Here is a 15534-nt window from a genome sequence, read left to right as displayed (position 1 = left end):
AAAAAAAAAACTCTTCTGCATTAAAATAGCCTTTTTTCATCTAAATAAAATTGATTAGCTTTCAAACATTTTAATTTGTCTTTTAAATAGTGCCTTTATTTTTAGACAATTCATGGCTACAAATTAATGTCTTAAACTTTTATTATTAATTAAAATAGGCCTTGTTAAGGTGAACATTGGCTAAGGAATATGCTATTTAGGTTAAAAATTATTTATTTATGTAATTAAATCCGCTGTTTACATTGCTTAATTAGTATTATAGATTGTCCACACTAGCCCCATTGACAAAAACAGCCCTTTTTAGAAATTTTTTTATTAAATAACTGTTTGACCAAATGTTTTAATATACCAATTAAAATAAGTGCAAAAGTGCTAATTATTGTTAAAAAAATCTGGGGTATTAAAAATAGTAACTAGTATATTTTTTTCCAAAAATGCAAAATTTGTCCCCACTAGCCCTCTTCTCCCCTACAGTCGAAAAACTTGCTAACTCGAAATTGAAGGGAAGATGTAAAAAATTAGAGTTTTCAAAAATTCGAGTTATCGAAAACCTTACAAAAAATCATTCCATGTAATATAAATATACAAAATACTTCATTAACAAAAGCGAACACAAAATAAGAACTTACCATACTTTATATGTACTAATAATAAAGCTGAACGTCTGTCTGGATCTCTGTGACGCGCATAGCGCCTAGACTGTTCGGTCGATTTTCATGAAATTTGGCACAACTTTAGTTGGTAGCATGGAGGTGTGCACCTCGAAGAGATTTTTCGAAAATTCAATTTTGTTCTTTTTCTATTCTAATTTTAAGAAAATTTTACCGAGCAAATTATCACCAGGGTTTCAGGTTATGATAAATTACGAAATTATCATAACGTGGAACCGTAACAAGGGCAAACAAATGAATATAACAAATTGGCGAGAAAATCATCATCTAATATTTGTAAATATAGAGGCGAACCAAATGACCTTTTCCTTTTCTACTACAGGCAAAGCCGTACTTGTACCACTAGTTTAAAATATTTGTCAAGAAGAGATTGACGGGTACTCTTTTTCTTTACACGTCAATTATATTTTCTAGATGGGAAATAGCACTGAATGTCTTTTGAGTTCATACCAGATCTTGATTCAATGAACGCCCGCATCACATGCATGCAAATTTTCGCTTCATTAAAGGTGATCTTTTTTGGAAGGATAAGTTCTTCAATCATCTTCCTCTTCCGAGAGTGATCTAAACTCGTCAACTATGCCTTTGTCCGATAAATTCCCACTTATTTGAACATCATCATCTATGTTGACAAAGTCTCGAAATGTTGTTACAGGATCTAATTGCAGAGCTTTCAACACTAAACTCCATTCCTCATCAACTGTTTCCTCAATTTCCTTTTCTTTTCCTTCCTCTAGGTGGATTTCCTCTGAAAATGCTTTATGGAAACCTGCCTTTCTAAAGCAGTTTGCCATTGTTCTTTGCTCAATGCAATTCCAGGCTTTATCAACCATTCTCATTGCCTGCAACACATTTACAGAAGGATTGCTTCCTTCGTCAATCTCAGCAATTCATTTTTTTAGGACTTGATGACGATATTTCAATTTGAAATTTTGGATGATTCCCTGATCTAACGGTTGAAGTTTTGAAATGGTATTGGGCGGAAGGAACTCCAGTTTTACAGATTTTAATATCGTCGTAATTGAGCTTGGATGAGCTGTACAGTTGTCAACAAATCTTGCGGTTTTGACTAGACATTGTACGGTCTAAATTTTTCAGCCATTTTTCAAACAATTCGGCTGTTATCTATGATTTTGTGTTAGCTTCCTAATCCACAGGTAATAATTTAACTCCAGCAAAAAATCTTGGCATTTTTTATTTTCCTATCATTACTGGCTTCATTTTTCTGATCCATCCATGTTGGTGCACAGTAACAAAGTTGCTCTTTCCATGCTTCTCTTTCCGGCATGGCAAGCTTCCCCTTTCACAGCCATTGTTTTGTCAGGAAGACATTTAAAAAATAGACCTGTTTCATTGGCATTGAATACATCTTTCTCGTCATAATCTTTTAAAATTGAAGACATTGATCCCTTGCATTCTTTGCAGACTTCTTGACTTACACTGCCACTTTCTCCACAAATTTTGTAAAAAATGATGTTGTTTCTTTTCTTGAAAATTTTCAAATTAACCACTACTTGCTTTGAAATCTGTAAAGACGAGTTGTTTCCCAATATCCTCTGCTTTTTCTCTCAATATGTTTCCACCAAGTGGAGTGTTCTGGGTTCGACTCTGGGTAATCCATTTAATCAAGCATTTTTCCACTTCCACATATTCCGCAATTTTCATTTTTTTCGGATCCCCTTGATTATTATCAAAGTTTTTAAAAATAGTCTCTTTATTTTTGAGAAAGGTTGACTGTGCTGATTGGAATACCAAATTCCTTTGCAATATCAATCATTCTTTCCCCCTTTTTCAACCGCATCAATCACCTTTTTCACTTCCTTTTACAAAAAAGGAAGTATTATATTCGCGAAAAAAATTTTCACTCAAAAATTGACCTTAATTTCCATTTTACTCACCCGGATTAAATATTGAATTTTTTTTTTCCCGACTCAACCACACATGGATAAGTGCCTAAGAACGTACAGACACACGAAATATCCATAATGACGACGACTCCCGAGTTAATTACAACGAATTTTCTCTTGATGTCTGTATGTACGTATGTATGTATGTGAGTATGTATGTCGCATAACTCAAGAACAATAAGTCCTAGAAAGTTGAAATTTGGTATGTAGACCCCTAGTGGGGTCTAGTTGTACACCTCCCCTTTTGGTTGCATTCCGGTTTTTCTAAAGGGGTCTTTTGCCCATTTTTGGGGGGAAATCATTGTTAATTTTGATGTAAACTCAAGTGGTGTTATGATTTGGCGGACACTTGGCGATATATCGCCAGTCTTTTGGTCGCCAAGTCTTGTCACCACCTTGGCGACACATTTCGCGATTTTTTTTTTCGTTTAAATCTGGTTTCAATTTGGCCACTTTTGGTGATATTTAGAGAGTAAACTATTGAATCACATTAAAATTGCGAGTAATGAGGAAATGACATTACATTGCTGTAAAAGGAAGTCATGTGATGCTTGCTTTCTCTGCAATAGAAAGTGTAGTGCATTTTTGTTTTGTAGCCATAATTTGATGAAAAATAAACCTGAGCTTCTTCACAGCCTAATAAGTGAAGTAGGAAGATGAAGGCTAGAACGAGGAAGGGTTTGTGTATGGGGAACTGGTCACTCAGGTTGAGAGTACGTTTATTCTAGGAACTTGACCATTGTCCACGTCTGACAGAAAACAGCAGCTGAAACACCTCTCCCCTCCCACATACCTGTGATGAACACAACTGTGAAAATCACAAACAAAAGAGAGAGCCCAAGGACACGTTTTTCTTCTCAAGAGCGCGTAAATGGGGGGGGGGGGGTAACAAAGTAAAAGGCATAGGAGTTCGAAAATAGAGTTTTGAAAGATTGAAATTTTTTTGAGTGAATGGGAAAAAAAATCGAGTTGTCGAGAAGAAGGGAAAAATAGTTCGAGTTAAACAGATAAAATTTCATTAAAAACATAATAAAGGTGCAGGGAAATACTTTTTTTTTCGAGATATCAAAAAATTCGAGTTATCAAAGTTCAAGTTATCGCAAGCTGACTGTATATAAAAAAAATATTTGCTACACCTGACACATGTTAAGAATAATATTCTGATAATAACAATAGTTATTAAGAATAATCTATCAGTAATAAAATGTTTGGTAAGTGAAAAAAAGCTTTATCCATTCTTTCTCTTGTTAACTCAGATATCTCTATACACATTCAAAATCTTTATTTAATTTTGGCAAGGTGTACAAAAATGACTTCCTCTGTTCAAAATATTTACTTGTAGCTTGAGTAAAAAAATAAAGGTTACAATTTTATTGATTGCATTCATAGGTCCTCATTTCAATATTCTTCAGTTTACTTTTGCTGTATGGTCAAATTCAAAGTTTTCTTTTACATAGGCGTACTTAAGTAGACAATATTTACGTAAGTTAGTCAACAAAGGTAATTAAAGTTTCTGTTCTTCTTTGTATGTACCCTTATTCTAAATGGTCTATTTTACAATTGTTAAGTATAAAAAAGGTTTTTCTGTTTAATAGTAATGATTTCATACAGAATATACTTTTCCAAATAGTTAAGAAATCATTTTTTACTATGGGATTCTCAAATTTCTTCTACTTTCATTGTTTAATAAAAATCTGCGGAAAATTCTCTGTTTTTTTTTTTTTTTTTTTCCCCCGAAGCAGAGAATTCTGGAATTTTATTACTTTTTAGTTACTTGTTTCGTTGGAGCTTAAAATACAGGAAAAGTGATGGAATGTGTAATTGAACTCACATCGAAAGAAATTTCATCAGTAGCCAGAGCTGAATACGGAACAACAACATAAGCAGCTGCAACTGCTGGAGTGTTGATGGCTACTTCATCTGTCACAATCAAGCGGTTGCCTCTGTTATCCAACTAAATAATAGAATAGAAAAAACAAATTAAGATTCATGCAAGGGGGGGGGGGGATACAATTCAAAACTTGACACAGTAAATAAGATTAGATTCATTTAAACAGAGATGTGGGTTTGCTGATAGAGCAATTTTAAATACAGACAATTTTCATCTTGAATAAATGTTTATATTTTCTAAAAAGGCTTTTTTCCTCCTTTTAATCATTATAAAGATTTAAAATAAATAGTATAAATAAAGTTATAGGAAAAACAACTGTTGACAATATAGTTTAATTTACATGGTTAATGTATTTCAAATTCATTTAAATCAAATTACAATTTAATATATTGTGACCTCAGAGCAACAGTAAGACATCTAATCCCAGGAATAACAGTAAGATATCCCTACCGCTACCTTTAGGTGACGATATGCTCATTGTGACTAAATATATAATACAGAACACTAAATACAGTAATGAAGTTAAAATCATAAAAATATCAAAGCTGTCACCATTAAAAATTCTAAATAACAAAAAATCTTTCCATTACTACAGAAGGAAAAACATGCTTGTTTATCTTTCGCTGATATAAAGTAACAATAAAAATGACTCATACAGCGGCCGCCGCTTATATGAATCCATTTGTTCTAAACAATTTTAATTCCATAAAGCGGCTGATTTAATTAACCACTGATTACATTAACCGGTGCCCACTGTATACATATTTCTCTCAAATGGCTTTAATTGCAAAAAAAAGTGCCCCAATAAGAAATAAACTTAAGTAAATGAAAATATAAGCCGAGTTTACATGATTTGACACAAGGAAGGCAAAAAATAGTTTAAAAAACAGCACAGTAAAAAAACAGCAAAAAAGTAGCACAGAAAGTGCAGAAGATTTGAAAAAAAAAAAAAAAAAGCAGTTAAAGCAAAATAAGTTGAATAATTAAAGTAAAATAAATTTGCTTTTGTCAGATATTCAATCAAAACATTGTGGTGTTAGACTTTAATTGAAAAATGATATTTTGTTAACATTAGTTTAGTGAAAAAACAAGTCTGAAATATGACTCTCAAGATTATTTTCAAAATGATTTTGGTAGCACGAAGATTAATTTTACATTGCTGCATTTTTATTCAACATGTTTTTTTACTTTTCTTTCCAAAAGTTCTTTAAATATTGCATCAATTGCGAGAAGGAAAAATACAGTATTATTTCACTATTAAGTACCAGCATGAAATTTTAAACAAATTGTAAGAAATAGGAAGGGGGGGGGGGGGGAGAATATGAAGGGTGTGTCACATTTCCGTCTGGAGTTTGGAAGGTTTATTATAACAAATATATTACCAATACACCAACAATGTTGACTTAACTGGAGACAGAAACATTACAAGATTTGTTTCACAAATGAACCTTTTGCAATGCTGCTGATATCAAGTCTAAAGTTTAAGTCCTGTTTCACTTGCTGTAACATGTTACAATCAATGGTAGCAAATGCAGTTGTGATCCTTTGGCCTAAATCTTGTGCGAAAAGGTTACAAACACATGCATTTTGCTGTAACCCCATTAAAAAAATCACATGGAGGTAGGTCTGGAGAAGGTGGTGGCCACGGAAGAAGGCGATTGTTTTCATCAGAACCTTGTCAGATTCAACAATCAAATAACTTGTTAATGAGGAAATCGCAAATATCTGTCAGATAATGGGGGATGTCCCATGTTGTTGGAAAATGAATGACCATTGATTGTGAGATGTTACAGTGAGCGAAACACGATATTGACTTTAGACCTGATACCTGCTGCATTAGGATAGGTTCCCATATCGAGCAATTGTGAAACAAAACTTGTAATGTTTTATTTTTCAGGTGAAGTCAATGTTGTTACTGTATATATAAAAAATGCAGAATTGATCCATTGGAAAAAGTCTTGTTAATCACATGGTAAAGTTTGCACAAACACATGCTTTTTGACATAACCACATATATAACTAGTATGTTGTGGCCATCACGAAACTTTCTTCTATGTCTTTCTTATAATTCTAATCCCTCCTCATGTTTGACGAGGAAGCAATATTCCCAAAAAAATTGAAATTACACATGGAAAAATTTGACGTTCATCCTAATTCTCAATTTATCTCAAAAGCAAAGCAAAGAATAAAAATTTAAAATTATTTTAAAAGCCTTGCTTAAAATAATTACAAACATTTATTTGTTAACAAACACAAGCTGGCAACAGTTAAAAAGTTTGAATCATTGCGATTTTCTGGACATTTTCCAACAATCAAAATCATGCGAAATACGCAGACGACAGTCTATTACAATTTATCCTTCTTATTGTTGCATTTAGAAAGCTATTTTTATTCACACAAAAGAAAAAGAAAAAATCAGCCCCCCATGGAGCGATTGGCGCCAAAATTGAACCAACACCTGTTCAGATATGCATTCACATTTATTCCAAATTTTATTACTTCTTGAGATATGGCACTCACAGTGGAAAAAAAAGAACGGTCAATTGCGCCACCCCCTTTTTAGCTGTTGATGCCAAAATAAAAGCAGCTATCATACTTTCTAAGGGCTACTTGTCGATAAATTTTTGTTTGATTCCGTTCAATATTTCTTGAGTACAGCAGTAACGATTGATGACAAAAAACTTCCTATAGCTCAACCCTCATTTGAGCTATTGAAACCAAAATTGAATCAGCACCTGTACTTGTTAGGCACAACATATGGACAAAATTTTGTTTGATTCCGGCAGTAACTTCCTGGGGAATGCACACATACTCAAGAAACGTCCCACTGCTCCACCCCCCTTGGAGGAATTCGCGCCAAAAACCAATGGGCACAAGTTCATATAGCGGCACATATGTGTACCAAATTTCGTTTGATTTCATGCGGTAGTTTTTGCTGTAGAGCAGCCACAAAAAAACTGGTCACACACATGCATGACACACACACACACACAGACATACAGACATTTTCCAAAAATGGTCAAAATGGACTCAGCACACTCAAAACGTTCAAAATCCGTCAAAATTCGAAATTCGAAAATTTGCACGAATCCAATACTTTTTTCTATATATTAGATATAGAAGAAAGTAAAAATCACACAAAGTTAGGTCTGGACAGCATGGGGCTACAGAAGAAGGCGATTGTTGCCCTCAGGACCTCTTACGATTCAATGACCAAGAAGCTTGTTATTGAGGAAATGGTGAACGTCTGACAGATAATGGAAAGTGCCCCTTTGGAAAATGAATGAACATTGATTGTGATATGTAACTAACTGTAAATGAAACAAGAATTAGATTTTAAACCTGATACGTGCCACATCACCAAATGTTCACATAACGAACATTTTTGATACAAATCTTGTTAGATTGTTCCAGTAAAGTCTGTTGCTGTTTGGTAGTTTTATTGCTTTAATAAGTTTTTCAAAGTCTGGAGGGAACTGTGACACACCCTGTATAATGTGAATTTGCCTAATCAATATAACTATTTGATCATCAGGAATCTCAAGGTACATTTTTCTCTCAACTAGTAGTGAGTTAAAATATATGCAAGGATTATTTGACATTACACAATTTAGGAGTTAAAACAACTTGAAATTCATAATGTGCATATGTAAAAAGTTCTAGAATCAATATTTAAATCTATAATGAAAAAGTAGTACAAAAAACATTTTTAAAACAAAAGTTTTCACATTTTTGCATTGAAAATGCAAAAATGTATTGTTAACTCAAACAAAACAAAAAAAAAAAAAAAAAACATACCTCAAACCAATTGAGAACAGGTCCACAATTGATTAAGCTTCCTGCTAGTTGTGAAAATCTTTCAAGGTATTCAGATAACAAATTTCGAATCTTCTCCTGTAAAAATTAAAATGGACAATCTATAGATTTATACTTACATTTTGACATAAACAATTTTATAAAAAAATTAAGTGGCTTATCTTAATTGCCCTCTTATTCGGGTGAAGCCTTTTTCTTTAAGCATAATAGCAAAGCAGAATATTGTACCAATCTGAGTTTGCTCAGTTGAGAAAAATTACTGCTATCTTACTTTTACGCATTGATTTTTTTTTTACAAAACAAAAGTCTTTTCCTTTCAGTTTATTTTAAAATTATGATGAAATTCAGTTTCCATAACTTGCAAATGACTTATTTTACTGTTATTAAGGCAATATTGCTTTTTTTTTTTTTTGGTAATTTGTTTCATACTAAGAATTACAAGCATCATACACTCATTTTGACAAAGGGTGAGGAGGGTGGACTGGAGATCAATAGAATGTTAAAAGATTAAACAGAGCCAAGGGCGCCAATATGTAAAATTTTAAGCGGGGGCTTAGATATTTTCCCCATGGTTTAGCAGGATATTTTCCCCATGGAAACCGATTTCAGTACAGATTAGAGTTATTAAAATTTGACATTTTTAATAACTTATTCATTAATTGCTGGAGAAGAAATGTTTTTACATTTTTGCAAAGAAAAAAGTACTAAAAGCAAGGAAGTTCAAAGTTCAAAGGGGGGCTTGAGCCCCCACTTGCCTACCCCCCATATGGGCGCACTTGAACCGAGCATAAAATACTAAATGAACACACATTAATGTGTAGTGTGTTCATTTACTATTAGATCATTTAGTGTACATTTAAATTACATTAATGTGGGTGCGTGTTTTAATTATTATAATACTAACAAAACTTCATCATAATTTTAGAGAAACTTTTTTTCTGTACTTCATTAAGATTTACCTCAATTGATGAAATCCTTATTCACATAGACTTAATCCAAATGGAATTACAGTCAAACCCTGTTAACACGAACTCGCTTAACACAAAATTTTGCTCAGCGCAAAATAAATGCCACTCCCCATCAGATAAAGCTACTAATTAGTGTTAAATCAATCACTTAATACAAATAGGATTTAGACAAATTCCCGCATAAGAGGAAGAAAATTTTAAGGTCTTGAAAGAAAAGAGGAAAAGCAAAAGGAAATCCACATCCTTTTCCATGAAATTAATTTCAAAAGTTGAAATATCTGTAATTGGACGCAAGCGACATGGATGGCAGCAAGAAAAGTTCTCTCCTAGTTGTAGGAAAATCCTGAAAATCTGGTTTCTTTAAGAAAGTATGAACTTTAATTGTAGACTATGCTTACAGCAATAAAGCTTGGGTGAACAGCAGAGATGAGTTCGGGCTCATTTTTGAGAGCCCGGGTCCGTTCGAGCCCGAAAATTTGTAACCGAGCCCGCCCGAGCCCGAGTGATATTGTCTCGGACCAAAATCCGAGCCCGCCCGAGCCCGAAGGAAACTTTCTTGTATCAAAAACCGAGCCTTCTACAGTCTGACATGATCTCTCTGCTAATGAAAAAAGTTATGTCAAATGTTCTTCATTAACAGAGAGATTTCTAAATTTTCTTAAAATGCTCCACTTCAAATGCATTATTGTATCATATATTGCAATACTAATCGCAAACAAAAAAACCACTATAAATAAGGTTTAATTTTTTTTGGAAAGGGGGGGGGGGTAAATTTGACATTGATTGAACCGATTTAAATGTTTCTTTCATTTTCTCACAGTAGGAAAATGTTTATTTGCTTTGAATTTGTATGGAGATTAGCGATTGAATACCTGTGCTTGAGCCCGAGCCCTCCCGAGCCCGAAACTTATTTTCGGTTCTAGAGCCCGAGCCCGCTTCGGGCCCGGGCGGAGCCCGTCTCATCTGTATGAACAGTGAAATCTTTACCAAGTGGCTGATAAACCTAGATTTCAAATTTCTTCGTGAAAAAATAAAAGTTTGTCTAATTTTGGGCAACTTTTCTACCCATGTAGAGGTTTAAGGTCTAAAAGCAATGAATTGAGTTTTTTTACCCACCAACACTGCAGCAAAAATCTAGTATTGCTATCAAGCAAAAATGAGATGTTTGAAAATACTGCATAGAGAAACGCCCGAATGGCCATTGCCTGTTACTTGTGTTTCTTACTTCACTTATAAATATAAATGCTTGTGTGTACATTTTTGCATAAATTTACTTTGGTTCCTATATTTTCTGAGTCACAAAAAAAAAAAACTTGTCTGCTTACTTAAAATCCAATAAACCTGGATATGGGCTAACGCAAAATTCGGTCAACACAAAACATTTTGGCATCCCTGTCGAGTTTGTGTAATTGAGGTATGACTGTACTTACATTTCTTGGAGGTGAGTGAGCGACAGCGAGCAAGGCGTGGTAGCCTCCCAGACTGACCCATTGTTTGGGCGATCAGGGAGTAAACAATGACCCTCCCCCCTCATTTTAGAACCATAATGTAATTATGCATTTTTGTATGTGTTTTGTTTTCTTCCTATAAACTGTATTGACACCCCTCCCCCCTTTTGGAAATTTTTGAAATGAAGGTTCTACCCTTAGATTATATCAACGTTAAAATGCATTATCTAATATCAACGTTAAAATGCATTATCTACAGAAATTTATCACTAACACAGAAGTCATGCATCACGTACCTCAGCTTCTTCAGAATCTGTCTCCTCGGGAGTGAAATTTGGAAGCTCTTTGAGCAGACTGTACTTCCTGTCATAAACACATCTGTGCAACTGTGTGTCCAGGAACATGAAGTTCTTATAGCTCCTCCGCACCATCCACTTGCGGCCATTGCTGATGACAGTGACCAAGAAGCAGAGCCGGTCCAGTTCATTTTCCTTGTTGGCCGAGGAGCTGCAAACGGCAGCCAATTTTCCTGAATCGGTGAGCCTATCACATACCAGAACCTGTGTGGGATAATCATATGTTATTTTACAAAAAATGTATATGTATTCTACAACACTGTGAACAATGAGGTAGAGAATGGTGCTAGTTCTGTATCTCAGAGTCAAATGGAGGTAAATTCAAAAATTGCGAATTTTTGTTTATTAGTGATTTTATGTAGAAGCCTATCAAGCCATGTGAACGTAATTCTTTTTCAAAAATCCTTTACAATTTTTCACCAGGTATAAAAGAGTGTGCCTCCCCTCCTTTGTATGCATGCCCTAGAAAAAGTTTTTTCTCTCTCCTTTAAAACTATAATACTGTGACTCATGTCCTTGTGGATCTGAGGTACAGAATTGTTAAATATAAAATCCCTATTTTGAGATCACAAAGGGCACAAAATAGAAATATCAGAGAGCTTCATGACACTTTTGTAGATTTCTGTCATCATCAAAAGTAGTGATTTTTGACCTTAATGTATTTCTGCGCACATTTTTTCCTTACTTTTTCTTAATTTTGCTTTTTTCTCAGTTTCTTTACCGTCTAATTCCATAACTAATTTTTATGAAAAAATGTATTTAACACAATTCGAAACAATATGCCAATTTCTGTGCAGATAACTTTCTTGTTTTCCTTAACAAATATTTATATATAATATTTTATTTATGTATTCATTTTTGCTAAGTTCCAAAAGCTCACACATTTTACATGAAAACAAAAATACACATGTTTTATGAAACGTTATATTAGTTTATTAAGTTTGACTGACTTTGGGGGAGGGGGGGGGGTAACTTGGGTCCACTGGTTGGGTAATTTGGACTTCAGCTCTTTTGGTATTTATGTTTAGCTCTCTATATAGGCTTTAAAATAGAATTCAAATGGCATTTGTTTGTCTTTCAGCATTACTGGGTGCTACTTATAGTTTGTATATTTCTTCTCAGAATTTTTTCTTGGCCCTTAACACATGAAGAAATTTTTTCTAGATATGTAAATAAAATATTGAACGTTTGAAACATTTTATTAAAAACATTGATTTATTTTCTTTTTAAATAATGACTTTTTCTACAAAAATGTTAAATTTAAATGAATTTTAAACAAAAAAACTGGAAATAATTATCAACTAAAAATCCTTGAATTTTAATGCATAGGTAGGTATTGTTTCAGTGAACCGTAAATAAATGTACAGATAAATGAAAAAACACAAAGGAAAATAAATCAATGAAGAAAAATTATGAAGGACCCGGCGTTGCCTGGGTCAGGGTTAGGTGAAAGAATTTAAAACACATCTTTTTGACGTGATTAAAAATCAGTTTCTTCCTTACCCATAAAACTAAAATAGCAATAAGTATAAAGAACAAAGTAGTATTGATTTAGAAACGAAAGCACTATATTTAAGCATATACAAATTTAAAAAACATCAAAATAATCTTCTCATATTTAAAAAGATTAATCAGTTGATACTTTTTTTTAACATGGAGTCTAAAACCTTCTCTGTATGGCTAATGAAGTGCGAAGTGATTAAAAAAAAGTAGCTGCTCTCGTAATCCCCTTATACTTGCTTTAGTTATTTCGGGAAATTTCAATCATTGTGGCTCTTGGTGCGATTTTACCGAATTTGCGAAAGTCGTTTCGGGGTACCTTCGATTATGCTCCCCCATTCTTTCCTTACTTTGTCTCTACATATAAAAGGTATCTATCTATCTATCTATTAATGTCCAAGCTTCTTCTCCCGAACGACAGTGAACTGACCATCGAACCAGGTATCGATGGATTCGTCATCTTCCCGTCTTCATGTTTGGCTATTTAACATAATCCTCCGATAATAATTAGCAGAGATATCAATTAAAACTTATTAATTATGACTCTTAGATTTCAAAATAAAATCCATATTTTTCGAAGGCTTTCCTCCATTCAAATTATTATTCAGTGCTTCAACTCAACTTTCCGGATGAACGCTTTTATAAAAATTTACATGAAGAAAATCATTGAGATGAAAGATCTGTTGCCATTTCTTTTTCTCGAATATGAACAGGTAAAATTCTTGTTTTTGTTTTGAGGCTTTTCCTGTAATCGGGGGATTTAAAATGTTTACTTTATGGGGGTTTTCCGCAATCTGCCACAAAATTTCACTGACTTTTTTTTTTTTTTGGTTCAAGCCTGAGTGTTGAACTCGCGTTACTTGACATAACTTTTATTTTCGAGGTAGCCCGTGCAACGCCGGGCACGCAGCTAGTATGATATTAATTTTCGTTACAGAGATATCGTCGCCAGACGCTGAGATATTTTTGGTCACCATAAAATGGCGCTAAACAGTTTCATCCGAAATGTTACCAAAATAAGTAAACAATTTGGTGATTTTTTGAAATTGTGCAAAAAGGAAAATTAATGGAAGTTTTTGTGCTGTTTATGGATTTGCCTAAAGTTGCTGGATTATTTAACACAGTAAAAAGTCTTTTGAAAATTGATTGGCGATATTTTTTACATGGTGAAAGCTATTATGACGTAGTCTTTTCAAAAACAGCAACGTTGAAAAAACTGCCAAAATCAGCTGAAATCTTTTGAAAAAATTTCGGCGATCTGCTGGTTGTTTGGATAATGAGTAAGTGTTCAATCAGCATAAATTTTAAACAATTAATTAAAGTTCCGTTTATGGAAAATGGCCAAATCATGTATTATTTGCCAATCTTGTGCAAAAATCTTACTTCAAGATTTGAAAAGCCTTGAACAATCACGAAAAGCAAAGAAAGTCAACAATACAACAATTGTCGCTATCGACAGGGAGTTGAGATGATACACTAAATACTGTATTGAGTTGAGGAAAGCCTTCGAACATGGATCTAAAAAGCTCATAACTCGTTTTTTATTCTACTTAGAAATTTCGAACAGGTGCCATCTTCAGCAGAAAAATCAGAGCTTTCGATGGACATATAATGTAAATATGTGCAAGTATTTTTTCATCCCAATATTGAATTTATACAAAAATTGTGTTTTATAAGGGGGTTTTGCCCCCCATAACGGGACGAAAACTACCCTATGTGTTATTCTGATGCATAAGCTATATTATTGTAAAGTTTCATCAAAATCCGTTCAGTAGTTTTTGCGTGAAAGAGTAACAAACATCCATACATCCATCCATACATCCATACATCCATCCATACAGACAAACTTTCGCATATATAATATTAGTAAGATTAAAATTAATTTTTAAAAAATCAAGTTTGGCCTTTTTTGGAATGAGTCAGAAGTTATACCATATGTTTAGCAATATTCCTAACAAACTTTTCTAATTATTTTTATGCACAGTAAAAACTACAAAATAAGTAATTTAATTTTTCATAAATTTAAATTAATAATTAGATCTAACTGACATCAATTTCTATAAACTGATCTAGTTTCCAACACAGTTAAATCTATATGACTTATTCTTCTGAAACGCTCGATAATTGGAAAATATCTTACAAAAGTAACTTTTTAAGTCCATATTTTATGATTTTTTAATCAAAAAGTTATTTGAATACCTATCATAACAGAAATAAAAGATTTGAATGCAGTAAACCTTCATTAATCCAGACCATAATTAAACTGGACTTTGCTTAATCTAGACAGCCATTAAGTAATTTAAATGTACATACTGAATAAGCAAAAGGCGAGTTAGCCTACTAATGTACTTTTGTAGGCAATATTTTGTACTTTTGTAATTTTCTTTTAATGCAGATTTATATTTATCTCCAGAACTCAAAATACAATTTTCATTATTTACAGAAGTTTGCTTATGTAGCTTGGCTCAACTTAGAGGCTATTTTGTTAAATTTATACTTTCATTAATTCGGATGATCTGAAGCCCTTACTTCTCCACATTAATGAGGATTACATCTGCAGTTTAAAGCTATGGCAAAAGAGGGGAGTGACTTACTTTTCACCATTTAATGATAAAAAAAGATAAAATACTTGGAAAGTACAAAACTAAAATTAAGTTTAATATTAAATTTAAAAATAAAGAATAGGTCATTTAAATTTCACTAAAAAGGGGGGGGAGAGCAGACAGTTATGCATTCAGTTCACCTTACAAGCTAAGATGACAAGATGAAATTTAAGCATTCATGTTTCATACAAGTTTAAGGGTTGTACAAATTTAGTACACAAAGGAATGAATGACATCAGAAATGATTTATATTAAAAAAGTAAATATTTATTAGTTATATTATATAAGTATCTCGACCACACGTATTCTGCACATTTTTTACTCCAAACAAATAATTTCTTCCTAACTGAAATTAAAAAGACAATCACAATTTC

The 15534-nt window shown here is 33.1% G+C and overlaps 1 protein-coding gene across 1 annotated transcript in view; it reads right to left on the bottom strand.

The window, feature by feature from the left end:
- LOC129227411 (uncharacterized) overlaps positions 1 to 15534 on the bottom strand; it is a 175237-nt gene that overhangs the window by 63071 nt on the left and 96632 nt on the right. The window contains exons 4-6 of the mRNA XM_054861963.1: positions 10998 to 11261; positions 8268 to 8363; positions 4410 to 4532 (exon numbers count right to left, since the gene is read on the bottom strand). Coding sequence (XP_054717938.1) covers positions 4410 to 4532; positions 8268 to 8363; positions 10998 to 11261 — 483 coding nt within the window. The remainder of the gene's footprint in view (positions 1 to 4409; positions 4533 to 8267; positions 8364 to 10997; positions 11262 to 15534) is intronic.

The sequence above is a fragment of the Uloborus diversus genome, chromosome 8, assembly GCF_026930045.1.
Source record: "Uloborus diversus isolate 005 chromosome 8, Udiv.v.3.1, whole genome shotgun sequence".
NCBI lineage: Eukaryota > Metazoa > Arthropoda > Arachnida > Araneae > Uloboridae > Uloborus > Uloborus diversus.
This window is presented reverse-complemented; position numbering and strand designations above follow the sequence as displayed.